We start from the raw sequence: 27,795 nt of genomic DNA, 5'->3' as shown, positions 1-27,795 counted from the left end.
CTGGAAACGCAGATACAAGTGGTTTCTTGAATCTTGAGGGAGAAGGGACTGATGTCTCATTCTTTTTAAAGACTCAAGTTATGTCATTTGTGGCTTTGTGCCTTTTACGAGTTTCAATCATTTCCTATTAAATGAAAACATTTATTTCCCTGGCACATCTCCGAGGCCTGGTCTCCTTGGCTTCACCCCAAACAGCTTTTTTTTTTTTTGAGACAGAGTCTCGCTATGCAATCCAGGCTGGCCTTTAACTCACTATGTAGCCCAGGCTGGCCTTGAACTCATGATGATCCTCCTGCCTCAGCCTCCTGAGTGCTGGGACTATAAGGCGTCCTACCCTCTACCACACTATGCCTACAGAGAGCTGTTTTGAAGGGCCTGGGTTAAAACATTAGGAACCCCATAGAGCACTGGGCCTCAGGAGCCAGGCTGCTTCCCGCAGCTCCTCAGGAACTCCTCCCACCGGTCTGGGTGTCCCCGGGAGCCCGAGACTGAGGCCTGGGAGCATGTGTGCGTGTGTGTTAAGTGGCATTGGCACTAATGTCTGCCAAAGCCCTCTGCCCCTTCCAGTCCTCTGAAGTTTTGGGAGGCCTCAGGAGGCCAGGTGTGCCAAGCGTCCTTCCTCTTGGGGCACAGCAGGCCAGCCCTTGGGGGGGCCTTTGGGGGTGGGCAGGGGCTGTGCCACCCTGTTTCCCACTCTTGCCCAGCTCTGGGGACTTTGGACCCTGACTCCGCTCACACTCAGCTCAGGGAAGCCCTTGTGCCCCTGCCACTTTGGGCCCCAGCTGCTTGAGAAAGTGCCCCTCCCCTGAGGCAGTGGGGCGGGGGCTGGGGTCCCTGCTCTACCACCATCCTTGTGTTCTTTCAAGTCTCGCTGAGCCAGATGGAGGCTACAGTTACAGACTGGGCACATGGAGCCAGAGCATAGGGGGCTCCTAAGGGCTGCACAGAGCGGTGGAGACAGTGAGACCCAGAACCACACTGGGGCGCATGGCCCAGCTCTGCCGCACCAAGCAGCCTGGGTAAGATGGGTACAGAAGCAGTTACTTCCCTCACAGAGCCACTAAGGAGAGAGAAGGATCATATTAAAGATCACCACACCTGTCATACTAGCACTTGGGAGGCTGAAGCAGGATGACTGCTGGAGTTCGAGGCCAGCCTGAGCTAGTGAGACCCTGTCTCAAAAAACAAAAAGATCACACTTCCAAGGCCGCCTTGGGTGGCTAGATCACGGAGAGCTTTGTGCTGCACCTTGTCCCACCTCGGGCTGTCCCAGGCCCTCTAACTTCACTCCTTAAACACACGCAGAGCCACCGCTCCCTCCCCAAAGGGCACAGGGCCAGGATGGCCCTGCACTCAGTCTGGGCCATGGACAGGTGCCAGGTAGCTGAGGATGAACTCAGCTCTCGCCTGTTGAGGGCACTGGCCTCGGGGCAGGCAGCTGCACAGCTAAAGAAGCGGGAAAGGGACTTGGAGTTGAGGAGTCACCTCTGTGCCACCAAGCTGGGTACACAGGGGTGGGGACAATGTCCAGGAGCAGCTGGGCGAGAGGTCCACGTGTCCCCAAGTGTTCAGAACTTACCCCACAGCAGCACCGAGCCACAAAGGACACCAAGTCCGCAGGTAAAAATTACACTTTTATTTGAGTCACCAGGAGAAAGATTTACTTGTGGTTCAAGTCAAATGTTCAAAATCATTAACAGGCCCCAAAGGTCTGATTCGGAGCACAAGCCCACAAGGGAGGGGATCAAACAGATGAGAAAGACGACGGCCCCATAAAAAGGGTGAGCGGGCGCTTCACACACAGACAGTGAAATGTTTGGACAAAGGCCAATCCCACAGGGTCACTTGTTTCTTTTTAAATACAGGCTCGTGGGGTGGGACGGTTTCATTTTTTTCCAGCTATTAAAAAAAAAAAATGGCCCAAAAGTGCATTATGTGAAAGATAAAAAGGCAGAAATGAAGCAATAAAGGAGCCTTCCCTGGAGGGATGTGAGGGGAACCAGGAAGCAGGGTTGGGAGCCCACGGTTGTCACCAGTGGGATTGGTCCCGAAAGTCATGGTCACATTGTAGCTCAAGCCTCCCGTCCTGGAGCAAGCGGCCAGGTCTGCCCCGGTGGGAGGGCCTGTGCTGGGGTGGTGGCTCTGGGCCTGGCGCTGCGTCCCTCAGCACCAGTGTGGCAGCCCCTCGTCTCTCTGGGAGTACGCATGTCCCCTTCTTAGGGCAGAAAATGGAGCAGCTGCCTGCCTCGAGCAGGAAGCAAAGTTTGGAGGCTGCAGGCCCTCTGGTTCCTCATCCCAGTCACGGGTCCCCAGATCCACATTGTGCTTTGAGACGGAGAGGAACTGGATGGAACCATGGCCTCCTGAGAGGCTTACTGACAGAGAGGACACTCCCTCCCTCACCGGGGCTGGCTGGGGCCAGAGGAAAGGGGCAGGGGCACTAGCAGTCACTTCCTCCAACTGCTCTTGGGGCGTTTTCCCAAGTCCACACACGAGCCGCCAAGGCGAATCCCTCACCTGAGAGCACTGGTGTGCAGTGCGCGGGGCAGCCGCTGGAGGGCTGGGGGGGCTCAGCATCTGGGGGGCCAGCTGTGGTCGGACTCAGGGTAGGAATGGGAGGAGGCCCAGGAGAGGGACAGGAGACTCAGAGATGAATGATGCCAGGCTAGGTTTGTCCGGCCCCGGCACAGAGGAGCCTGGGCATAGCACCATCTTCCTGCCTCTCCTTGAAATCTGCTTCTGGTTCCGGAGCCCTGGGCCCCGCCTTGCTACATGGGGGTGGGGGTGTTGGTCCAAACGCCACCAGTGTGGGTGACTCAGTCCTTCAGGGGCCGGGAGGAGGACAGACTCACTGTGCCCAGGGTGCCTTCCTTCCTGCCCAGGGCCACAGAAAGGTGCTGCTCACTGACCTACAGGGAAGCATCTGGCAGAGCTGGGGCCACACCCTGCCCCGTGTCCCCCTCGCCTGTCTCCGGAACACCAAGGTCCTGCCGGCCCCAGGCCCACAAGGCCTTCCCCGGGGGACTGGGGACAGGTGGGAGAGCAGCTCCCCCTGAACTACCCAGAGCCCTTTCCCCACCCGGTCTTCGAGGGCCCCTCTGTGAGGAAGGGAGGGGCGGCCCACTAGGGTCCCCCGAAGGGCCTGGGGCGGGGAGGGGCCAGCAGCCCAGGGCAGGGGAGGCGGCCTTGGGCAGCACTGTTCCAGCCCAGCTCTTCTCTCCAGAGAGAACACCGAGAAGTCGGTCAGGGGGAAACTGGCCAGAGAGGGGGCCCGACAGTGGCAGAACGAGGCTTCGGGTGGCCAAAGCGGCTGAGGAGGGTTGGGGACAAACAAGCTGTTGCAGATCTTAAAGGACAGAGACACGGAAGGGCGGACAGTTGCCCGGTGGACGCGAGGCCGGAGTGTGCGGAGGCTGGGCAGCACGGGCTCAGATGGCCTCCACGTAGTTGGCCGGCAGCATCCCCGTGTCGCCCGTGCGCTCCACGGTCCCATACATCCAGCCGTCATCGATCTGCTGCACGTTGACAATGGTGTCCCCGTCCTGGAAGGAGACCTCGTCCTCGTCGGCAGCGCTGTAGTCATACACTGCGCGGTACCGCTTCTGGGGGGACAGGACGGTCACGCTGGGCCCTAGCCCAGCTCTGCCTCTGAGGGACACCCTAGCCTTGAGTTCCTAATTCTCAAGGACTCCAGGGCCGGGCTGGGGGACAGAGGGGACAGGGCCGTGCTCCGCTGTGAATTCACTAGCGTCCGAGTCTTAACTTTTGGGGAAAGCACTGGCCGTTTCACAGAGCACCTGGCATCCACTCAGGGTCAGATGGGGGACGCACTAAGGGCACAGACAGGACCAGGGTAGGGTTTAAATATCTGACAGGCTCTGTTTGCTGCTACTGGAATTATTATAAGCACCAATATTTTCTTCCTTTTTGCTTTGTATTGTTTTGTTTCCTCAGACAGGGTCTTGCTATGTACGTAGCCCAGGCTGGCCTCAAATTCAGAGATCCTCCTGCCTCAGCCTCCTGGGTGCTGAGATTACAGGTAGGCACCACTGCACCCAGCAAATGTCACACCTTGACCCTGCTGCCCTATGTCCCTTACCCTGCTGGCTACCTTCAGAGCACGTCACGCCGGGCCTGACATTACAGACCTGCACATTTATCGCTTTCTTACTGGAATACAAGCTCTCAGAGGGTGGGACAGTAGTCAGATCCTGTGTCCAGGACGAGACAGTGACCTGAGGGGCTGGCATTCACTAGGAACCTCCGCCTGCACTGTATGTGTCCAGACCAAGAGGCTCCGGGGCCGCCAGAGAGCTGTTTTATTCCTCTGTGGTCCCAGCACTCTGGGAGGCTGAGGCAGAAGGGTTAAAAGTCCAAGCTCAGCCCTATCTCAAACAGAAGGGTTAGGGCTGTCATTGCATGCAAAGGCCCTGGGTTCCACTCTGAACACCAGGAAAGGGGAAAAAAGCTGAAAAAAGTGCCGAGGGACTGGTTAGTGGGGTCAAGTGACAGAAACGGGGGATACCCACTAGACACAGGACGGTCTGGGAGGGTCAGGCAGAGATCAGAAGGGTGTAGGGTCTCCCTCCTCATGAAAACGGGGCTGCCCAAGTCTGGAGGACCCCACCCAGAAAGGGCCTGTGTGCGCCTCAGTGCTGGAGCAGGGAATGTCCCCCGAAGTCAAGACAGCCTCCCCCCACAGGGGCACTTCCTCCAAACTGTGGGGCCCAGATCTGTTCCAAACACACGACAGGGGCGCCAGGGCCTGGGGTCAGAGGCCAGGGGGACCTGGAACCCTTCACCACCACCACCCCAAGGCCCCTACTCACCCCGCCCCCGCCTGGGGTGCTGCGCTGTATGGACCCCGGGGCCGCGGGCTCCTTGTAGCTGCCATAGGCTGGAGTCACTTGCTGCGGCTGCTGGTAAACTGCATGGAGGAGGAGAGGTCAGAAAATGCTTAGAGCCCCCACAAGGCCAGTGTCGGGCCCCCCACTCAAGGACAGGGTCACCCGCACACGCATCCATGTTGGGACCCCCAGCAGGGGCTGTGTGCCCCGCAGACCCCTGGCTGGGGAGGGGGCCGCCATGGGACAGCGTGTGTGGCCTCTCTCCAGCCCCCTCCTGTACCCACACCCACCGGGGGTGCTGGTTGGGGTGTGGTGTGGCTGAGGCTGCTGCTCTGGGGGCCGCCGGTAGCTGCTGCTGTCCTGGGTGTCCCTGCGGTCCGGCTCCAACCCCTCACCGGCGCCGCCAGGACCCATGCGGCTCTTCTCGAACTCCTCGTGGTACTTTATCTGCAGGGCAGGAGAGCTGGGTCAGGAAGGGTCCCACAGCAAAGCAGCCAGCACCTCCCGCTGCCATCCAAGACCCTGGGATGGAGGCCACTGTTCAGGAGGCTAAGGCAGGAAGATCACAAGTTTGAGACCAGCCTGTGATACATAAAGTCGCAGGCTAACCTGAATAACAGAGCAGGACCCTGCCCCCCCAAGCCACATAATCCTAACACTCCAGGAGGCTGAGGCAGGAGGGTTGCAAGTTTGAGTTCAGCCCCAGCAACTTTAGGGGGACACTGTCTGGAAATAAAAAATGGGCTGTGGGTGTTGCTGAGTGCAAAGGACATGGGTTCAACCCCCAGTACTGCAAGACATAAAATAATTAAAATAAAATAAATAAAAATTTAAAAATAAATAATAAAATAAAGTAAAGCTCAGCTCTCGGGATGGGAGACTCCCAAGGGCTCCGCTGAGCAGCTTAACCTTGCTCAGCCTCAGTTGCCACCTCTGTCTAACAGGAAAACAGCGTGCCTCAGACGCAGGGAGTGACGGCAGCCACCACAGGGCCACGATGTGAGCCGTCACCTGCACGCGCATGTGTCAGGGACTGGGGCATCCCTGCTTCCACCCCGGCCACCCCTCAGTGGCTTCGGCTCCCGTGCCGAGCTCTCCCTGGAAGCCAAGCTCATGCCGGGAATGTGTCACGTGTCACAGGCAGCTCTTGGCACCGGCCTGACTGGCGCTTGACCCCTGCCTGCCAGAGAAGGGGACTGCAGGCTCCTTTGTCTTCGGATTTTGAGACAGGGTCTCTATGTATGCAGCCCAGGCTGGCCTTGAACTCACGAAGGCGATCGTCCTGCCTCAGCCTCCCGAGTGCTGGGATGACAGGTGTGCAAAGCCGCACCTGGCTATGACTGCACACTCCTGCTAGTGACCTCCATTTTCGCACAAGCCTCCCCAGTCATGTCTGTTCCGCAAATGATACAAATGTCAGCTTGCAAACCCGGAAGTACTTTGCAGGGCACACACGTAACAGGAATGACACACGAGCACGAGATAAATGAGACGCAGGAGAGCAGAGGTTTCTGTCCTGCAGCCTCAAGGGACAAACGTTCCACTGCACCCCAGGCCCACAGAGGAACCAGGCTGGGAGGGGAGGCACACAGCGGTCAGCACAGCTGAGGAGGAAGTGGGACACAGGAGGAAGCGGCCCCTGCCCTGCCTGATGCCAGCAGGCTCAGCCCAGCTCCCCGTGGGCCTGGGAATACTGGCTGGGGCCGCCTGTCACTTCCTGCTCCCCAAGACCCACCCCGCCCTATCCCAGCCTGGAACATGTGGCATAGGGGACAGGGCAGGGCATGGGGGTGTGACTGGCGGGGGACAGGCAGAGAGTGGGTCCCTTGGGGGTGCGGGTCAGGACCTGTCTCTGTCCCTTCCCTCGGGGGCCAGAGGGGGACTCCGAAGCCAAAAGGAGGCAAAGCAGAGTGAGCCTACCCTGGGGGACATGGGCAGCCCTGGCCAGGCTGAAAGTCACAGGATCGCAGGCCCCACTTGGAAGGTGTCACAGGCAGGCGACTGTCCCAGCCCACTCACTCCCCCTCCTGTCCTGGGAATGCAAGAGGTTGCCTTTGTCCTGGGGCTGGGAAAGGTCTGGGTCTTGTTTACTTTGTTAATGAAAAGGCCAAGCCCAAGAGGGATGAGGGGGACAGAGGACAAAAGGGCAGAGGGCGGGGACTTTGGTCTGCCCGGGCCTGAGCAGTACCAGGAGGTGGCCAGCAGGGAAGCCACTTGGAGCCGGAGTGGCCAGGGGCCAGGGCCCAGCTCTGTCCCCCTCGTGCCTCATCCCTGGAGACCAGAACCCAGTCACTTACTCCCCAGGCCTTGGGAGGGATCCTTTCCCCTCCAGCCTCAGGGACACCATGAGCCATCTGCTCCCGTGACGCCATGCACCCGCCAGCCCTGGGAAGTGTGGACATGACCAGGCTCATAGGGCTGGCTGCCAGGGTCCTGCTCACTCTTTACCAAGTCCAGGGTTGGAGGGGCGCTCATCTAGCCCGAGCTGCAAACACTGAAAAAGTCACTATCAGAGCCTGGCATGGTGGAGCACAGCCATCATCCCAGCGGTCAGAAGGCTGAGGCAGGAGGATCACTGTGAGTTCAAGGCCAGCCTGAACTACATAACGAGACCCTGGGTCACAAATGTTAAAATAACAACGAAAAAGGCAAAGGAAGTTCTCAGAGTCCAGGGGCTCAGAGCTCCGATCTCCTGGGAGCCCTACACCAGGCTGCCAGAGCCCAGGCTGTGTGTGACCTGGCCTGGCCTCCAAGAGAGAACCCAAGCTCCAGTGGGGCCTCAAGGACCCTCCCCACCCAGCCAGACCCCAACAGCCCGGACTCCGGGGTGACGGTGACAGTGATGTTCCTGTTCTGAACCCCCAGCTTCCTGATTCTGGCGGGAAGCAAGAGTCTGACTTGCCACACGTCGCAGCCAACATGACTCCGTGTCACCCCGGGCCGAGGGGCCCGGCTGGGAGAGGAACAACCAGCTCACGGCCAAGGGCTGTGCTGTTTATAATGCCTGCCTCCCACGTGCTGAGCTCCTGTTCTGCGCTCCTTCCCGCATGAATTCCTTCTTTCCTTTCCTCAGCAAGCCCTAGGGTATCATGACCATTTTACAGATGAGGAAACCACGGCTGGAGAGGGAGGGAAGCGGCGGAGTAGTTCAGAATCTACTTCCCACACCAGCCTTAGTTCTCAACCATCCTGTGATAGCGCCCTCTGTCAAGAGACTCAGTCCGTTATTTTTAAAACACATCAATCTGGGGTCAACTTCATTAGTAATTTTTTAAAAATCCAAACATCTGTCCACAACATAATCAATAAACTGCAGCATAATCACAACGTGGAATATTATATAGCATCGAAAAAGCATGAGTGATCTCTACACAGACACATACAGGTGAATCTTTCTCCACGCCCCCTTTTTGGCAGGGTTGGAGATGGAATTCAGGGCTTTGTACCTGCTAGGTGAGCGCTCCACACTGAGTTATACCCCTGACATATAAGTGGATCTCTAAGTCCAGGGTTACACAAAAGAACCAAACCACAAAATATTACATAGCATACTTTCAAAATTAGGAGAAACCAAAATTAGAGCGTTTGGGAGTACAGTTCTGTGTCAGAAGCACTGTGCAAGCTCCAGAGGAAGCGAGAAGATTCCCAGCAGGCCTGGGCAGGAGCATCTGGGACCGGGAGGAAACTCGGGCCCACTAACCAGTGTGCAGGGAGGGGGCTGTCGCCAGCCTCATCCTTTTTCTTTTTTTTTTTTTGTGGTACTGGAGATTGAACGTAGGGCCTCACACATGCTAGTTCTCCCACTGAGCCTTATCCCAAACCCATTATTATTACTTTTGGGGTTTTTTTGAGGCAGGGTCTTGCTATGCAGTTCAAGCTGGCCTTAAACTGACTATGTAGCCCAGGCTGGCCTCAAACTTCCAGCAATCCTCCTGCCTCAGCCTCCTAAGCACTGTGATTACATGTGTGCACCACTACCATGCCTGGCCTGTTTTTGGTTTTTTGAGACAGGGGCTCACTATGCAGCCCAGGCTGGCCTGGAACTCCTAGAGATCCTCCTGCCTCAGCCTCCTAAGTGCTGGGATTCTAGGGATGTGCCACCACGCCCAGCTTCAGCCAGTTCTGAATGTGATTTGGGTTCCCTCGGGGCGGGGACAGGACCAGCTGGGGACCTCTGACTGGGAGTGGGGGGTGGCACAGCTTTCTGGGAGTGACAGCTCGGAGACAGCAGGGCAGCACAGAGGCCCCCAGCATGCGTCCATGAGCCCCTGGCTGGTACCTGGCCCTGGCAGAGCTGGTCAGGGCCCACACCTGGCAGACAGACTTCACTGTCCACTAAGGCATGGTCTCAGGTGCCCACCCGGGCAGGGGCAGCCGCAGTGGTCACTCTCATCCTCGCTGTGACGCCTGGGCCGCAGCGAGTTCTGTTGCTCGGATGCCCCAGGCGGGACAGCTCCTGGGGGTGGAGGTCCCGAAGCCGACAGGAAGGGTGGCAGGGGCGTCCTGCTGCCATGACCCCCTCGGGCACGAGCGTGAATTCCTGAAAGCTCTCCCTTCTGCACCAGGGCTGGAACAGACCCCAGCCCTCGGCCCAGACCACTCTGGCAACCATCTCACCCTCCTGTGGACACACACGGCAGCTGGCACCCCCACGGCCCGCAGAGCTGCACCCTACCCCGTGTGCCCAGGCTGTGCTGTCCTGAAGGTGGCAGGGACCTCCATCCACTGCCACCCACACTGGAGGGCCGGGGACAGGGCCACCGGAGAAGCCACCGGGTTTCTGCACAGGAAGGAAGAGGGCTCGAGGGAGGCTGGCGGGAAATGCCTCGGTGTCAGCCTGGGGGGGGCTGTGCCCCGGGCACCCAGCACCCCCACAAAGACCAAGGGCTGCAGAGCCAGGGATGGCCCCACCCATGCACCCAAAGTGCACCGGCAGCCCCAGCCCTTCCCTGCCCTCCACTGGCTAGGGGTGCAGAGGCGGCAGGGGCAGGAGCTCACGTTGCTGATCTGGTCCTGGGTCTTCTTGATTCTCTGGAGCTCGGGGGTATCCGCCACCACGCTGAAGCCTTTGCCCTTGTTCTTCTCGAACTCCTCCTTGTAGCGCACCTGGGGAGGAAAGCCGGGGTCAGCCGGGGAGCTGAGAGGCTGCTGGCAGCAGATAGTGGTCCTGGGCAGAAACTGCCAGGCGCTGCGGGGCATGGAATGTGATGCCAGCCCTCGGGAGGCTGAGGCAGGAAGATGGCTTCGAATTCTAGGTCAGTTTGGGCTACACAGTAAGGTCTTGACTCAAAACAACAAAAAACTCATTCATACTCACCCAACAGCCATGTGCTCCCAGGAGTGATGTCATTTGCGCGTGTGCGCGCGCACACACACACACACACACACACACACACACATGCGCGCGCGCGCGCGCACACACACACACACACACACACACACACACACGAGCTATCAGCCCCATTGCACAGAGAAGGAAACTGAGCCACCCAGAGGCGAGGTCTCCCGAAGGAGGCCACAGGGCCTGGCAGCCACTGTCAGAGGCCCTGCCTCCCCTGCCCACCCTGCCGAGTGCCTGGGGTTTCCAGTCAGCCGCTGAGAGAGAGCTGTGCCAAAGGGCGATGTCGGGCCCAGAAAGGCTGCGTGACACAGGCATGGCGAAGGCTGATCAGTGAGCCTCTGATGCCATGGCTTCCTGGGGAGCAGGCACAGACACAGGGGCAGAGATGGGGATGCGAAATCACCACTTTCCTATGGAAACTCAGGCTCCCCAAGGCTGGAGATGATGGAGGCGGGGCGGGGCTGCCTCTCACCTTCCAGAGGTTCTCTGGCCCTCGGCAGCCATCTGTTCCACCCCATAGCTGCCTCCACTTCCTCCCAAGTAAATGGGGTCAGCCCAGGACAGGGAGCCTCGGGCGCATCTGGGAGGACAGCCCAAGCAGTTCCCAGGTTCCCAGGCCTGGCTCCTCTGCCCTCGGCTCTGTGCTGTCCTGACCCCGCCCAGGCCACACCTGGCAGGTCCCCAGTGGGTTTCCCCACAGATGGAAAAGAAAGGCTGAAACTGGGCACGGTGCCTGGGCTGTAGTCCCTGCTACTCAGGTGGCTGAGGCAGGAGGATTACAAGTTCAAGCCCAGCCTGGGCAAGATCCTGTCTCAAAAACAAAACAAAACAAAACAAAAACCCCACAAAACAAAAATCACCTGGGCTGGAGGAGAGCTCCATTCCCATCAGACCAGAAGGCGGAGCGGGGACAGGAACCCCTCAGTCTGGCCCTTGCTGGTAACCTTGGGCCACATCCCTGACCTCTAAAGTCTCGGCCCCCACATCTGTACAGTGGGGATCCAGGACCAGCCATTGGGCCCACAACGCAGGCTGGGCTCAGGCCACACCCGGCAAGGAGGGAGTGAGGCTGTGAATCTGGTGTCTGTGTCCATGCAGACCCAGTGCCAAGCCGCTCCCTCCTGCTTCCTGGCTTCCCAAGGGTCAGGCCCTCCTCCGGGGGAACCATTGCCATGGCAACATGGAGTGACATCATCGGGTTCCCAGGCCCAGGAGCTGCCTCCCCTCCTTGCCAGGAAGGGAAAATCATTTCACTCCTAATGCAAGAGGCCCACAAGGGTGGGCAGGTGGGGTCACTTTGGTGTGGGCTAAGGGGACAGGCGAGGTGATCTCTTAATACCTCCCACTCTAAGCGGGATGTGGTGCACAGTCCTGTAATTCCAGCTCTTGGGAGGCTGAGGCAGGAGGATCCCCTGAACTACATAGTAAGACCCCCAAAAAAATCCAAAAAGAGAATCTCAGTGACTTCAAGTTCAAGGCCAGCCTGGACTACTGTGTCAACAGCCGGACACTGTCTCAAAACAAAGCAGGCCTCTGGCTCCAGAGCTGCAACCATTCCTCAGCACCCTTAGGCCTTACCCAGAGTCAAGGTACAGAAGATTCTAAGGGACTTCAGTGCTGCAAGGGCTGGTAGAGGGCCAGGGAAAGGCCCAGAGCCTGCAGGGATGGCCCAAGTCCCTTCACCAGGTCCCCTTTGCCCATGCAGGAATGCTTGCCCACCGTCGGGTGGCTCATGGGAGCTTTGGGCGGAAGCTTTGGAGGGGATCCGCCTGAGGTCACTCCACAGATGTCTGCGGGGGCAGAGCGCGACTCAGCACTTTGGCCGGAAGACTCTACCCCAGGTTGGTGACCGGCCTCCCACCCTGGAAACTCCCACGACAGGGCTGGCCTAAAGCCTGGGGCTCCAGACCCCCACATGGCCTTGGCTATGCAATTCTGCTTTCTATCTGTAGATCCTGACTCTCCCCAGCTCTGTACAGTTCATCAGTTATCCATCAAACACACGGGGCAGTGTGGTTTGGAAAACGACTGATCTCATGATCAAACATTAAAAAAGATCATGCAGGAGCTGGGGATTTAGCTCAGTGGTTTCGCTGCCTGCTGCGCAAGCACGAGGATCCGAGTTCAATCCCCAGTACCAAAAAAAAAAAAAATGTAATCAAAAAAGATCATGTCACAGGCTGGGGATGCAGCTCAGTGGCACTGTTTTTGCCTGGCAAGTGCAAGGTCCTGAGTTCGATCCCCAATACCAAAAAAAGATCATGCCAGGCGGGCTGGGTGTGGATACCCCCTGCCCAGAATAAGATGAAGATGAAAAGATCACGATTTAAAAAAAAAAAGTATTAAGCACCAGGCACAGTGATGCATGCCTGTAATGCTAGCACTCCGGTGGCTGAGGCAGGAGGATCACAAGTTTGAGGCCAGCCTGAACTACAGAGTAAGACCCTGTCTCAAAAAGACAAAATGAGGGCCGGGGATTTAGCTCAGTGATTCTGGCGCCTGCCTCGCAAGCGCAAGGTCCCAAGTTCGATCCTCGGTACCAAAAAAAAAAAAAAAGACAAAACGAAAGTATTGAACAAAATACACCACCAACCATTCCCACTTACTGGGTCTCTACTATGTGCCAGGCCCATACTATGTAACCCATTCCCTTTTAAAAAGAGGGGAAATGGGGCCGGGGATGTAGCTCAGTGGTTTCGCTGCCTGCTGCACAAGTGCAAGGACCCGAGTTCAATCCCCAGTACCAAAAAAAAATTAAGTAAAAATAAAAATAAAAAGATGGGAAAAGAGGGAAAAGGCTTTTAAATTAGCCAGCATAGATGGGGAGGAGAGCTAAGGAGAAAGGCCAGGGCTGGAGGGGGGGTTCAAAGCTCTCTGTGTCCATTTCCTGTCCCTTCCAGAACTGGCTCATGCCAGAGCAGTGAGGTGTCCCCCAAGTCCTGAAACCCACAGGGTGGTAATCCTACTTCATCTACAAAACCACCCGGCGCAGAAGGCCCCAAGGCCGAGGCCCCCGTGCAGCTAAGTGACATCCGTGGGGTGCTGCCTGCTGGACCAGCCACAGATCCAACCTCACTGCCTCTCCCACGGCAGCCTGAGGTGTCGATAAAGGAGAAATGAAAGAGACCCTCCTGATACTTCTGCCTGGGCCAGCTCAGCACCCCAAACCCCAAAGCTGCCAGTCCACTCAGCCTGGCTTGGGGGGAGGGGGTCACAGCTGTTTCGGCAGGACAGCACCGCGGTTGCCTCCCCACGCAGGGAAACCACAGGTGCCCCAGACACCTAAGGTGCCACTTTGGGGACCAACACAGCGACAGGAAGACAAATGAAGTAGAAATAGCACAGGCAGCTCACTGGGCTGCGGCCGCAGAGGGTGGGTGCCTCCCACTTCCCTCCTCACCCGCCTGCCCCGCCCCCACGCAGGGCCACAGGAACCAGGACCTGCCACGGCCCCAGCCAGGCTGCGGCCTGCCCCTCAGAGCAGCCGGTGTGGCGGTCCTGGTGCTGGTGGCGGTGGAGGAAGCCAAGAGGGGCAAGTAAAGCCCTGAGTCTCCTGAGTCAGCCCAGTGCTCCTGCCTGGCTCCTTCAGAACCACCTAGGCTCCAAATGCAGTTTCTAGCCCACACCTGGAGCCCCATGTGGGCCTGGGAATCTGCATCCCACAACCCCTGGGACCTGCTGGTGCCCTGCATGAGGCCCTTGGATGCTGCCGGGCAGGTCCTGCGGGCCAGTGAGGAGCATAGCAAGCAGCCAGACCAGCTGGGCTCGAAATCCTGGGCCCTGGGCAGCAAGTGCCTTCTCCCACACTCAGAGACCCTACCTGTGCCGCAGAACGAGAGCCCCTTCCCCAGGAGGCTGTGAAGGGTGAGCGAGGTCAGGGACGCCCCCGTGCACACACGCAGCCTGGCCTCCTCATGACCCCCACACCCCTGCTCCACGAGGGGACCCAGATGAGCAGCAGTCAGGCCCAGGCGGGCAGAGGAACCTCGCCCCTGGGATAAAAAAGACCAGAGCCGGATCCCAGCCCTCACTGTACCACCAAGCAAAGCCTCAGTCCCTGACCCGGGACTCGGAGGGAACAGATCTCCCACCCCACCCCTAGTTAAGTGAAGAGACTGAACCCAGGGGCTGTCACACTAAGCTACACCCCCAGCCCTTTTTATTTTTCCTTCTTTCGTTTGTTTGTTTTGAGATAGGGTCTCGCTTTGTAACTCAGGCTGTCCTTGAACTCACAGCAATCCTCCTGCCTTAGCCTCCCAAGTGCTGGGATCACAGGTGTGTGCCACCACATCCAGCTTTAACTTTTTATTTTGAGACAGGGTCTCACTAACTAGCTAAGTCATTAAATTGCCCAGGCTAGGCTGGAACTTGAGATCCTCCTGCCTCAGCCTCCCAGAGTGCTGGGATGACAGGCATGCGCCACCACGCCCACCCAGACCACAGGCTTCTTGCTCGGTGTCCCCTACCCAGGGTGTACCTCTCCCCACACCGCAGGGCTCAGGCAAGCAGAACCCTTCACATCTGCCCTCCACAGGTGGAGAAGGTTTGGGGTCACTGCAGGGGAAGGCTGTGCAGCCTCAGACTGCAGGGAGCTCCCCAAACCCAGCTCTGAGACTGGGAAGGTGTAAATGGAGCCGCCTCCTGGAGGAGGCAGGCTTTTGGGGGGCTCAGGGCACACTCAATCAGACACACACCTCTCCAGGAAGCAGGGCCTGGCTCTGCCCCAGCTAAAGTCAGGAAGTGTGAAGCAAGCACCTGGGGTGGAGGTGGAGGAGGATTGCACCACGTTGGCCCCAGGACGGACCACAGGGGAAGGAACCCTGGCAGGTCCCCTGACACCATCCACCCACACGCCTGCCCGCGCCCACCTGGCTCTGAAGCTCACTCTGCTGCTTGAGGCGAAGGTTTTCCGGGGTGTCGGCCACCATGGTGAAGGACTGCTTGGGGTAGTGTCTGCGGGACAGAACAAAGGGGGGTCACCTACAGCAGCCCCTGCCAGCCCCAGGACCTGCAGGACCCCATGGCCACTGCCGCCCCTGAGCGCAGGAGAGCGTTTCTCTCCCGCTGACCAGGAAGCTGGTCAGGGGCTCTCCTGAGAACAGGATGGGGACGTCCCGGACCACCTCGCCAGGCTGGGGAGGGCATGGGGTCGGGAAAAGACCGGAAGCGGAAGCCAGGTGTGGTGGTGCCCGCTGGGAATCCTGGCCCTGGGGAGGCTGGAGGACCGCGAGCCTGACGCCAGCCTGGGCTACGCAGTGAGGCCCTATCTCAAGTAACAAAATGGAGACCAGCCATGCCCAGGAAGGGCAAGAGGGACACAGGACAGGAGGGACACATGGGGGCTTCCTGGAGGAGCTGGTGACAGAAGGCTGCAGACACCCACAGTGGCACTGCAGTTGTCCCGGGAGCCGATGGGTTTTTCTGCTGTGCTGGGAATCGAACCCAGGGCCCAGAGAAGACTCAAGGCAACCACTACCACTGGGCCACACCCCAAGGGCCGGCTTAATGAGAGGGTGGGGAGCAAAAGCAGCTTGCCCAGCCTGCAGGGCCCCAGGGTGCCCCTCACTTCCCAGGGGGGAACACACGGCCAGCCTGTCATCTTATCTCCCGGCCGCTCTCCAAGATGGGTCCAAGATGGGACGCAGCCGTGGTCTCTGTCCATTGATTCATCCCACGCACCCAGAGCATGGCTGGTGTTCAGGAGTACTTGTTTTTTGGTTTTTTTCGGTACCGGGATTCGAACTCGGGTCCTTGTGCTTGCACAGCAGGCACCGAAACAACTGAGCTAAATCCCTGGCCCCAGCAGTACTTCTTGAAGACACAAAGGTCACACTAGGCACCGAAGCTGGGCCAGTACCAGAACTCGTGTCTCCTACGACCCCCAGGTCACCATGAGGTTCTGCAGCAAACCAGCTGCACTGACACAGGAGCAGCGGCAGCTGAGTGGGCCCAACTATTTCAGGGACTGATGGGTGGCTTCCTCCATGCCAGGGCCCAGGTCTGGCCCCCTTTTGCTCTGGGTGACCATGTCCACCAGAATTGTGACCACTGAAAATCCCAGGTCAGAGACACAGTGGCCTCCTGGGGCCTCCATCTGGGCATGTCCCCGTCGGGGAGCTGCCCCGAGCTGCCACTTGACTGTGATCTCACCAAACCTGCCCTGTCTTCCGGCTGCCCGCACTGCCCTGTGGACGCACGGCCTCTCTGAGCAGGCGCTGGGTGACCTTGGCAAGTCCTCCGCCACTCTGGGCCAGCCCTGTGAGCGGCTCTGGCTCTCCCCGAAGAGCAAGGGAAGGAGGAGAAAGGCAAACACAGGTGCCCACATCTGGCAACAGAAACGGCCCACAGATGAACACAGGGGGAAGGCGGGGTCCGCCCCCAGGCCTGGCCCTGCTCCATGCAGCCAGGGCCACCCACAGCTCAGAAGCTCGTTCCCAGTTCCCGAGCAATTTAGGGGAAGGCAGAGCTGAGCTGAGTGTGACAGAACAGCCAGCCCTGAGGTCCGGGGGGTGGGCTTCAGAGAGGACCCTGCCCAGATGGGGGACATGGCGAGGGCAGTATTTCTCTCTAAGTAGGGACACACAGGGCGGAAGTGGGTAGCTCTGGGGCAGCCGTTCAGGGTCAATTCTGAGGATGAGGTGGTGTCAGGAGGGACAGAGTAAAAGGAAGTGGCAGAGGGAGAGGCGGGGCACCCCAACCAGAAGTCCAGGGGAGCCATCGGCAAGGGGTTTTGCGTTTCCAAGAACACACAGGGTTAAATCAGGCCACCAGCTCCGGTGGCCCAAGGACAGCCAGACATGAGCTCGCTGTACCCCGCCCTCTCCACAGAGCCCCAGCTCCTGCCACCCCGGTAGCATGACCGCCAACATGTGCGCCCTGCCACTGCAATGGGCATCTGTGGGACACAGGGTGGCTGCGTTGCCCCCCATTCACAGCCGCCCCACACCCAGGCCACGACCCTGCCTTGTCAGGCGGCTCAGGACTGAGCCGAGGGTGCTCCATCCTCCTTAGGGACCCTGTCATCCCCAGTCTCAGGCCCCCAGAACCAGAACCCTAATCCATCAAAAAGGATGGGGGGGTGAACCAGCCTAGACTTTAACTCAGTTTAATTTGCCAGGTGCTTTGAAGGATTTTAATCTGGAGGCAGATTAACTAAACGAAAGAGGAGCCCCAGGGCTTCCGACCCACCCCTGCGGGCCACTTCCCCCTGCCAGGTCGGCCCCCAGCCCCCAGACCTGGTAAGACAACCCAGCATCTCCCTCCCCTGCTCACTGGCTTCAGGTTCCCATGGCAACTGCATCCTCAGCTCCAGGCGAAAGAGCAGGCAGAGAGAGGGGTCTGCGGGGTGTGGATGGGGGCAGGGGAGAGCCGCAGCCATCACTCCATGGGCGTCCTCCACCAAGGAGAAGGCCACCACACAAAGCCAAATCCAGGAGGCTTCGCAGGAGCCCGGTCATGACAAGGTGACAAGGACAGGAGCCTGGGTCTTAGGAGGGAGGTGGCTCGCCCCTCCTCCACCAACACGGCGGGCTCTGAAGCAGACTCCTACTGACCTGACCTCCTCTGTCCTCTCCCCACAGCCCTCACCCTCAGATTCCAGGCTGGATGGAGGAGGGGTGTGTGAGCGTGTGCTCGTGCACCAACGTGGACTCTAAGACAGACACAGGGACACCATCCCAGCTGGAACCCAGCCCCACAACAGACAGGACAGGTGAGGGGCAGCAGGGCAGGGTTCGAGGACCCAGCAGGGAGCAGAGTCCAGAGCACAGTGCTCTTTTTCTCAGGCCAGTCCGGGGCCCCACACCACTCCTCCCTGTGCCAGGAGCTTTAGGGAGCAGCTTGCTGGACAGGATGCCCGGGACAGGGGAAGGGCACAACCAAGAAGTTGGGTGGCTTGGAAGAAAGGTGCAGGCAGCAGCCTGGCCCTCGGGACACGGGGCAGCCACAAAGTGGCCCTGTCTTGTGTCCCGTGCACCTTGCCCTGAAGTTCACTGCCAGACTTCGGTATTACAGGCCAGGCATGCTGATGCACCTAGAATCCCAGCACTGGGGAGGCTGAGGCAGGAGGATTGCTGAGAGCTCGAGGCCAGCCTGAGCCACTCAGTGAGAGCCTGTCTCAGAAGCACATCAACAACAAAATTCCAAAAGTGGGGGTTTTCCAGGGACAGACAGTGACCTGTGGTAGCAGACAGGCAGTCTCTGTCCCAGGAGAGGGGTCACCCTGAGGACCTGGGTCACCTTCCTCCTCCGAAGGCCTCAAGGGCAGGCACGGCTCCTGGGGGTCAGGGACAGCGCCTCGCTCTGCTACCAGCCCCACTCCAGGGGCAACACAGACCCGACACCCAGCTCCCCTTTCCACAGGAACCTCAGCCCCTCCAGGCCTGGGCCCCTTCAAAACCACAGCTTTGTGTTCAAGGAATAACAAAAATACATGGACAAAAGCAACAAGGAGCTTAAGGTTTTACCAAAAGGAAAAAAAAAAACCAGAACAAAAAACACACCAGAAAAACGGCCCTGACACCCTGCCTCTGGTCAGAGCTGCGGGTTCCAAAGCCCCTGTTGGCGACGCTGCCTAGACCAGCAGAAGGGCTCCCTAACCCACCTTCTCAGGCTCCTTTCCCCTCCTGTCCCCCCAGACCCAGGGGCAAAGCTGGGGACAGGAGGCAACAAGAAAGGGTTGTCTGACCAGAGGGGGAAAAGGCAAAGTCCGATAGATCAAGGGCAGACTGGAGGAAGGACTTCCCAGCCCTCAGGGACAACAAAGCTATACACACACGAAAAAGAAGAAAATAAAACAAAGCTGGGCACAGTACATTCCCAGTACTAGCACTTGGGAGGCTGAGGCAGGGGGGTCACAGGGAGTTCAAGGCCAAGTTGGGGTACACAGAAACCCAGCGAAGTGGACCTGACCCCACGCCCCTCTCAGGCCTTGGGAGGGGGCAGGAGCACAGTCCCCAATGCCCCAGGACCAAGGACATCTCTGTCCTCCCAGCCCCTCACCCCACACCTCAAGCAAACTGCTGGGTGAACCCCGACATCTAAAATCAATGATGAAGGAAAAGGTGCAACTGAGCCCCTCAGTTCCCAGCCCACACCCAGCCCCTGGCACCCCAAAGGCTGGTTCCGGCCCAGAGCCATGCCCTGGGGCTGGGAGTCTTTTGCAAGACCAGGAAGCAGGTACCCTTGAGGCCAGGAGCTGGTGAATCTAGTTTACAAAACAAATCAGCAAGGGCACCAGTGTTCCTCCAACCTGGAAGTCAGGAGTCCAGAAGTGGCCTGCTCCTGCTTTCAGTCACTTTCCAGGGTCAACCCAGTGCCTGTGCATGAGCTCATATCCACATTCACTGCAGGTGCCCAGGACCCTGGCAAAGCGCCACGAGATACCACCACCTGCACCTGTGGGGCCCACAAAGGGCTTGGCCCAGCCCAGGAGACAGCCCTACCCGGACACTCAGGATTCAGGAAGCTGACCCTCACCGAGGGACAGGGCCAGAGGCAGACAGAAAGCAGGAGGGGCACTTGGGAGGCTGAGGCAGAAGGATCGCTGCAAGTTTGAGGGCAGCCTGAACTACACAGTGAGACCCTGTCTCAAAACAACAAAATAGGGCCGGGAATTTAGCTCAGTGGTTTCGCCGAAGGCAAGGACCCAAGTTCGATCCCCAGTACCAAAAAAAAACCAAATGGATGGGAGGGTTTGGGGCGTGGGTCAGTGGTCAAGGGCTTGACCAGCATGGACAAGGCCCTGGGTTCATCCCCAGCAGCACAACAAGGGGAAAAAAACCCAAGAGGAAAGATCAGCAAGTGTCTGGCACTTAGCAGGTCCTCTTTGGGGCAGGGTCCAGCGTCCCTGGGTAGGACTCTTGAACTACGAGGAAACCAAAGCTCAGACGGTGCAGAGGGCTCATCACCAATGGACCCACATCTGGCTCTCCCCCACCCCAAGCTGGCTCACAGCTGTCAAGCTCTCCCCTCTCAGCCAGGTCCTTCCTAGCTGGGCGTGGCCGAAAAGCTGGACAGGAAAGTGGAAAGGGTCACATTGCTTCTCGGGCTGGACACCAGGAGACAGGGGACCTTCATCCCCAGGACCCCTACTTGCTGCTGAGTTCCCCAGAAGAGAGTGGGACAAAGTGAGCCGGAACTGTGGCACAAAGCTGAGAAATGCAAGGAAAACAAGGACAGGGCTCCAATTTCTTTCTCCAACTCCCAGCGCTGAGTTCTAGGCTGCTGGAATCTCTGGAAGCGACAGGAAGACGCACTGGGCTCCTGCCACCCTCTGCTCCTGGTCCAGTGTCCAGCAGCTATGGGGTTAAGTGTCTGGGCTTCTCTGAACCCCACCCGGATCCCCAAAGGAGGGAAGCAGTGGCAGAGTCAGGGCTGGTGTGAGCCCAGAAGAATTCAAAGAATGTCCCATTTCCCTTGGGGCTGGGAGGGGCTGGGGTTTGAGCCAGGGGCAGCTGGTGGAACAGCAGCTGCAGCAGCAGCACTGACTGAGCACGGCCTTCCAGTCTACCCAGGACACCTGCCTAGGGCCCAGTCCTTCAGAAAGGGCAGCATTCACTCGCCTCCTGGACTTGAGATCTTATCCAAAATTGGCTCTCCAGACAGCTGCCACAGGTAGACAATAAATGGGTGATGATCTTTCCAAGGCCTCAAGGTGAGGCCCAGGTGCAGGAGGGCACTGCGAGTGACTATGTGAGTGATAGCCCCTCAAAGGGACCACCTGGTCCCAAGCCCTCTTGGACAAGTCCTGAGTTTCCCTTCCTGCCTGAACTCTGGCTCCAAAGGGCCTCCTGTCTGAGAATTAACCCAACACTCCCAGGCCTCCGCACGCAAGAAACTGTCCTGCTCTTTTTCCTACTCCCAAGGGGAAGCAAAAGGCTACATTCAAATCAGATCCCAAACTCATTTGAATACTGATCCTGCCACTTATTTGCAAGGGACCTGACCTGCAGCCCCCACCTAGCAGGTGGTGTGAGGCCTCACACCAGCCTCAGACCTAAGGCCGAGTGGGATTTGCTACTCGTGGGGTTGGAATGGGAATCGGCAGCATCTCTAGATGCAAGAGAGGGGACAGCAGTGTCACACTGGGGTAGGAGACGCCGGCCTCTCCAACCCCAGCCCTTGCTGACAGGAGAGAAATGAGGGAAGAGAAGGCCAAAGGGAGCCCGATCCCAATCCCAGTGACAACTGGGCAGACACGCAGCAGGTCCCGCAGCAGGTCCCGTATTCCCAGCCATGCGATCTTCACAAAGTCCCCTCCCTAAGCCTCAGTTTCCTCATTGGTAAAATGGAAACAGGAAGAGCCCTTGCGGCACCCAGCTGTCGTGAAGACACACGATTGTGACACAAACAGCAGGGTGTGCAAATGCCCGCAGGGTGTGCAAATGCCCGCAGGGTCACCTCGCCGTTCTCAAGAGAGGAAGGAAGGAAGGCGAGGGAGCAGCGCCCACCCCAGCCCCGGCCGGCACGCAGGACTCACGCATTGCAGTAGGGCTTCTTCTCGTAGCCCTTGTAGTTCTTCATGTTCAGGGTCATCTTGCAGGTCTCACAATGGAAGCATGCTTTATGCCAGAACTGCAGGTGGAGACACCGGGGGACAGGGGTCAGATGGCAGCGTGGCCCAGGTCACAGGTTCCAGTGGCTGACAACATCCCCGCCCACCCCCATCAGCCGGCCAGGGAGGGGCAGAATGGGGAGAAGGCAGGCCTGGGAATGGGCGGAAGAGCCCCCAGGTCAGCTTCACCTCAGCCACCTGCGTTCCCTGCTGGAAAGGCTTCATTGTTCATGCAGAGCAACACTCAGGTTGCTAAGAAGCAGAGCTGGGCAGGAAGGGGCGGCTCTCCAACCACACGGGGCCTGGCAAGAGGAGGGCCCAGGCCGCAGGCACCCCGTCCTGTCCTCCCACCTCCCACCTGTGCACATGCCCCCCACAACCCATCTCTCCGTGCTCCAGCTCCTCCTCCTTCCCGTGGCCCCACCAGGAGCGGGGTGAGCATCCCGTGCTGCAGGCCCTGCACCCGCGTGCTGTGTACCCCTCCCTCCTGCACCTGGGTGGAAAGGAGGGCAGCACCCAGCATCCTGTGCCCTGCTGAGCCCAAGAGGTCATCAGTCAAAGCTGCGTGATCTTGGGCAGTGGCGGCCCAGTGTCAGGCGCTGGGCGCGGATGGCAGCGATGGACCTGGGCGGGGAGCCCTGGGAAAGGAGCGGGCAGGCAGAGAAGGCCAAGCAGAGGGGACCCCACCCCGGAGGAGAGCCACGCCCAAGCTGGGCTCTGGAAAATTCCTGCAAAGCAACTTCAATTGAGCCCTGAAGCCCTCAGGGTTTCCGATGCTGCCGGCTCTAGCTGTCCCTACCCTGAGCACCCCGAGGCCTGGGAGGGACCAGGAGCCCTCAAGGCAGTGCTTTCCAAGTGCTCCTGAGACTGAGAGGGGCGGAAGGAAGGAAGCGAGGGGCTGGGATTCACTTCGGGCCTCATACCGGCCACCTTAACCAGGGACCACCAGGCTGATTTCAGGGATGACCATTCTCTGCATGGGGTGCTTTCCCCACCCAGGAGACCTGGAGGAAAACCCTCAGGGTGCAACATCAACCACTCTGCCGAGAAGGCAGCTGGGAGTCTGGGCGTCTGGGAGTCGAGGAAGGGGGGCGGGGGGCGGGTCTGAGCTCATGGGGCCCCACCTCACTGGGACCCCAGAGCCCTAGCTGTCATCTGCCTGACTCCACGCGGTGCACAGGGAAAGCAGAACCAGGATGGTTCCCGCCCCTCTAGGCCCCCAGAGTGACAGCCCCCTCCCACTGCCAACCCCAGTCCGCCAGCCTCTGCCAGCCTCTGCCCGTGAGGAGCCGCTGGCCCCCACCTCCTCCACCCCCAAAGGGGCCGCCAGGAAAAACATTCTCGGAATCCAGACCGTGACCCACTTTGCACACAGATGTGGGAGCGCGCGGTCCTGGGGACCTCCAGGCCCAGACTGACGCGGGGGAGAAACAGACACCCCACCAAGCAGATGGCCGCCCGGGCCAACCCAGGGTGTGGGGTGGGGGACAGAGGCCCCTGACCGACTGGGCTGGGGTGCGTGTCAAGGCCAGGGGCCCCACAGGATCCCCAAACACTGCCCAGGGCAGGAGAGAAGCCCCTAGAGAGCTGTGCCCCCAGAGTTCCTTGAGGACTACAAGACACAGCCGAGGCTGGGACAGGGGATGACAGTCCTCACCTGTCCCAGAACAGGGGACCAAGTGCCAGCAGGGTAGCAGCTGAGCTGTCTCCACACCTGGAAAGTGGAGCTAAAACCTCTGTACAGAGCACCCTGGCGGGACAGACATGCAGCGACTCCGGCTCCCACGATGCCAAGAAACCCAGCAGCTCCAGCCTGTCACCTTTCCCTAACCCCATGAGCTGGACATGGTGATGCATGCCTGTCATCCTAGCACACAGGAGGCTGAGGCAGGAGGCTCATCACATCTTTTTTAAAAAGCCTCGGAGAAGACTTGAGCTAAGTATTCGTGGCACTCAGGACTGGGAGAGCAAAGTGAACCTGCCTGCCACAGTTCACAGAGCAGACAGCCCCAGGCCAGGCCCGTGCACCAGAGGAGCCACTCGCTCGCTCGGGAAGGCTGCCCTCTGGCTCCCTTTACATCCCCAAATCCCTCTGTGGAAAACCCACCCCACAGAAAAGGAAACAGGCCAGAGGACAGAGCCTGCAAGGGTCCAGGGTGCCCCTGCCTAGCTCTGCAGTGGGCACAGGGGCCTCAGGTGACAGCGCCTGCAGGCCGGGGCCCTGCCTGGGGAGGCTGTGACTCAGCCTTGGAGCTTGGGATCTTCACCTCCCTTCCTGTTGCCCTGGGCTTTTTTTTCCTCCTCCAGAAGCAGTGCCAGCCCCACCCTGGTAGTCACCAGCTTAGCTCACTGGGCCACCTGGGCTACTGGCTTGAAGGCAGAGATCTTGCAAGCTGGCCTGGTGGCACATGCCTGTAATCCTAGCAATCGGGAGGCAGAGGCAGGAGGATCCCTTCGAGTTCGAGGCCAGCCTGGACTACTAGACTCCATAACGAGACCCTGCCTCAAAAAAAACAAAACAAAAAGACAGATCTTGCAAAAAATAAAATTAAAAAAAAAACAGATCTTTGCTAGACCTCCACAAATTCCAGGTTTTTTTGCGTTTTTTGGTATTGGAGATGGAACCCAGGGCCTCACACTGAGCTCCAGCCCCAGCTACTCTTTATGATTCTCATTTGGGGACACAATTTTGCTAAGTCACTAAGTTGCCCACACTGAGACTGAACTTTCAAATCCTCCCGCCTCAGCTGGGATGACTGGGGTGTGTCACCTCCCCCACTGGTGCAGGAAGTCATTATTATTCCTAGCACACACACACTGCCCCCCTCCAGCACCAACCTGCAAAACCCCAGGCCCTGAGTTTTCCTCCAGGCCTTCAGGAGGGCGTAGGACCCACCTTCCACACTAATCAGCAGAGGTGAAAGTGTTTTCCTCTATTTACAGAGGAGCTGAGGAGCTGAGGAGCTGACCTGGAGCCCAGGGTGCGAATTCATTCACAATGTCTGGAAGTTAGAGAGGATCCCACAAAGGGTTTACTATTTACAGCAGCTCTTAGGCGATTCCTGGGGAACTGGAACCAAACCAACCCACCCCTTCCTGTTTGTCTCCACCTGCTCTCAGAAGCCAGGGGCAGCAGGCCAGGACTCAATGACACAGGTCCCTGGATGCAAAGCAGGTGCACAAAGCAGGTGCTCAATAAATACCTGCTGAATGAACAACTGAATAAAGTCCCTCTGTTTCTCCCCCTGCTAGAATCCCAGAAGCCCTCTGGGGAAGCAAATCTCCCCCTCCTTCCTTGAACAGAGCATTAGATAGTTAAACACTAAGGCAGGCTGGATCCACCCCTCCCCTGTGCCGAGGGCGGGGTGGCCTTCAGAGGTGACAAGGATTCTATCCACCTTTGCCTTTGGGAGATAAGGCTCAGGGAGGAGAAAAGACCAAGGACACAGCTCCTGCCCAGGCTCTGGCCATAGGGGATGGCAGTAAACAGGCAAGGCTGAGCCTCCAGCCTGCAAGCAGGAAGCCTCCGGGAGCCTGGTAGCGATAGTGCTAAGGGGCAGACCAGTCCCACTCCTGTCTTGGCCCATCAGCCCACAGGCACTCGCTCCCTATTCCAGTGCCTGTCCTCCCTGCCCTGCAGGGGTGGCAAGGAACTGGCCTGACATCGGGAGATTCCAAGCCTCTGGCTCAAGACAGCAAGGAGGGGACAGGTCTTTCTAGCAAAACTTCCTGGAAGTGGGTGAGTTCTAAAAACGGAGGGTGCCAGGCATGATGGCACACTCCTGTAATCCCAGCACTTGGGAGGCTGAGGCAGGAGAATCACCAGAGTTTGTGGCCAGCCTGGGCTACACAGAGTTCAAGGCCAGCCTGAACTACCTAGCAAGACTGTTTAAAAAAAAAATTGGAGGACTCACCCACTTCCACTTCCCAGAGGACAAGAACAGCTGGGGAGGGCGAATTGCAGGTCCCTGCTCTCTCCTCTCTGACACAGGCCATCAAAGGTCTTCCCAAGGAAAGGTAAGATGGGCACAGCCTAGACTACATCCCCTACCAGGCAAAGGTGGCATCACAGGCAACCGAATAGGGATATTGAGGCCCAGAGCCATTCATAAGGCTGGGAGAGCAGACCTACATACAACTCCCCAGCTGCCAACCCTTCCAGCCTACACTGTCCCTGCCTCAGTCAGAGCAAGCAGGAAGAGGGGCCCAGGACTCCAGAATCCCTTCCCTCCAGGGGCCAAGTCCCTCGGTACTCCAGGGGTGGCTTCTCCACCGCCAGGGTAACCCCAGTGCCCACAGTATGTCTCCTCTTCCCCTGTCGAGTACAGGACAGGGAAACAGCCCCAGCCCTACCTCCCCTTCCCCAGAGAGCAAGCTCAGAAGCGTTTCTGAATCTTTCCAGCCCAGCCTCCTCACCCTGACTCGGGCCAAAGGTCACGGAGGAAGTGCCACCCCGGGGATGGGGGTGGGGGTGGAGCGCGATGGATCCAGTGGAAGCATCACTCCAGAACAAAACCCACGCCCCTCTCTCCTGCAGCCCCCCCCCCACTCCTGCCAGTGTGGACGGAAAGGAGGGGACAATTGGACTTGGAGCCTGGTGGGCGTGGGGATACAAGGGTTGGGGGGGGCAGCGCTTCCAAGAGGACAGGATCCTACCCCAAAGCGTGTTGGCAACACCCAGCTCTAGCTGCCACCCGCTCTGAAAGTGTAATGGCAACCAGATGAAAGAGTCCAGCTTGCGGGGGAGGCCTCCTAAGGGTCCCCAGGGGACAGTGCATTTCCAGAAGGCCAACCTCCTCCCCCGGCGACACCTCCCCCTTTCCTCGGCTTCCCCAGAACCCAGCCAACCCCACCCTCCATTGGAGAAACCTTCTTTGAAAAGTTAGCTCTTTGTTCCATGAGCCAGGTCTGCCGGCAGAGCACAGTTTCAGGGGATCCCTACAAGGCGCGCACTACCTACCCACCCCACCCACTCGACCCCAGCCTCCAACCCCGCAGGCTCGCGCCAGGCTCCCCAGCCCCGGGAGGTGGCTAGTAATTCAAGGTGGGGGGTTGGGAAGCATTGGGGAAAATCTGCGGGTCCCCCAGACCAAGGGGGCCCCAGGTCGTTCAAAAAAGGGGTCTCGCGTGGGGGCTCGCCCGGAACGCCCTACACCCGGCTCGAGCGCTGCGGCCAACAGCCCCCGCCCCAGCCTCGGGGCCCGGAAGCCGGGGTGGCCGAGCCGCGGCTTCGCGTCCCCGCCGCGCCCCGCCCCCGCCCCCGCCCCCTCCCCCAGCCCGCGCTTCCGCCTACTTGGCGCTCGGCGCCACGGGAGAGGGAGCGGCCGTCCGCGCTCGCCCTCGCGGCCGGGGCGCGGGACTGCACCCCTAAACCCCTGCACACACCCCGGGCCTGAACCCCCTGTCCCCGAGCTCCAGGGCGCGGGACCCCCTCCTGCACCACTGGCTGCGCGCGCCGCACCCGATCTCCCCGGCGTGCACACAGGGTCGGTCCCCGCAGCCCGCTGCCCTTCGCTGCTCCCCGATCGCAGGGAGGAGGCGGCCGAGACCCACCCCCTCTCCTCCTCCTCCGGGATCCAGCACTGCCGAGAGGCGCCCCGGGATGCGGGCTCACCTTATCCAGACAGTTCACCTTCTCCGTAGGGTACACGATCTTGCCGCACCGGGCGCAGTTGGGGTTCATGGTGGCTTCTGGAGAGGCTGGAGCGGGACGCCCGAGCTTGCGCGCGTTCTCCGACCCGAGGCTGGCGGGCAGGCGGCGACAGCGGCTGCGACGGTACGGACGAGGCGTCTGGAGCTAGGGAACTGGCCTCCGCCTCCGCCTCCCTCCCCTAATAAACACCGGGAGGAGGGGCCGGGCGGCGGGGGCGCGCCTCGGGCACGAGCGGGGGTGGTGCGCGGCGCGGCGCGCTCCCCGCCGGCGTGGGCTGCGCGCGGGCGGATCCGGGCCAGAGTGCCGGGACTCCACTGCTCCTGGCCGGCCGCGCACTGCGCCCCAGGACCTGTCTCGCTGTTCCTCAGGGCGCCCGGCTCCAGGGACGCGCAGGGTCTCG

General features: G+C 59.3%; 1 protein-coding gene across 3 annotated transcripts; it reads right to left on the bottom strand.

The window, feature by feature from the left end:
- Positions 1-1,621: 1,621 nt before the first annotated feature.
- On the bottom strand, positions 1,622-27,593 carry Lasp1 (LIM and SH3 protein 1). Of its 3 annotated transcripts, none has more exons than XM_004859527.4 (7): positions 27,357-27,593; positions 21,668-21,762; positions 15,057-15,141; positions 9,846-9,953; positions 5,138-5,294; positions 4,830-4,927; positions 1,622-3,602 (listed from the first exon to the last, which is right to left on the bottom strand). In XM_004859527.4, the coding sequence occupies exons 1-7, from the start codon at positions 27,423-27,425 to the stop codon at positions 3,429-3,431; spliced, it is 786 nt and encodes a 261-aa protein (XP_004859584.1). In that variant the 5' UTR covers positions 27,426-27,593; the 3' UTR covers positions 1,622-3,428. The 3 variants fall into 3 exon arrangements, with proteins under 3 accessions (XP_004859584.1, XP_004859586.2, XP_004859585.3); XM_004859529.4 differs by lacking the exon at positions 27,357-27,593 and adding an exon at positions 22,236-22,380; XM_004859528.4 differs by lacking the exon at positions 27,357-27,593 and adding an exon at positions 21,932-22,029.
- Between the last annotated feature and the right edge of the window lie 202 nt (positions 27,594-27,795).

The sequence above is a fragment of the Heterocephalus glaber genome, unplaced genomic scaffold (genome assembly GCF_053883595.1).
Source record: "Heterocephalus glaber isolate CG9 unplaced genomic scaffold, H.glaber_assembly_v1.0 deba00001773, whole genome shotgun sequence".
NCBI classification, from domain to species: domain Eukaryota; kingdom Metazoa; phylum Chordata; class Mammalia; order Rodentia; family Bathyergidae; genus Heterocephalus; species Heterocephalus glaber.
Note: the sequence above shows the minus strand (reverse complement) of the source record. Positions and strands in the feature narration are given on the sequence as shown.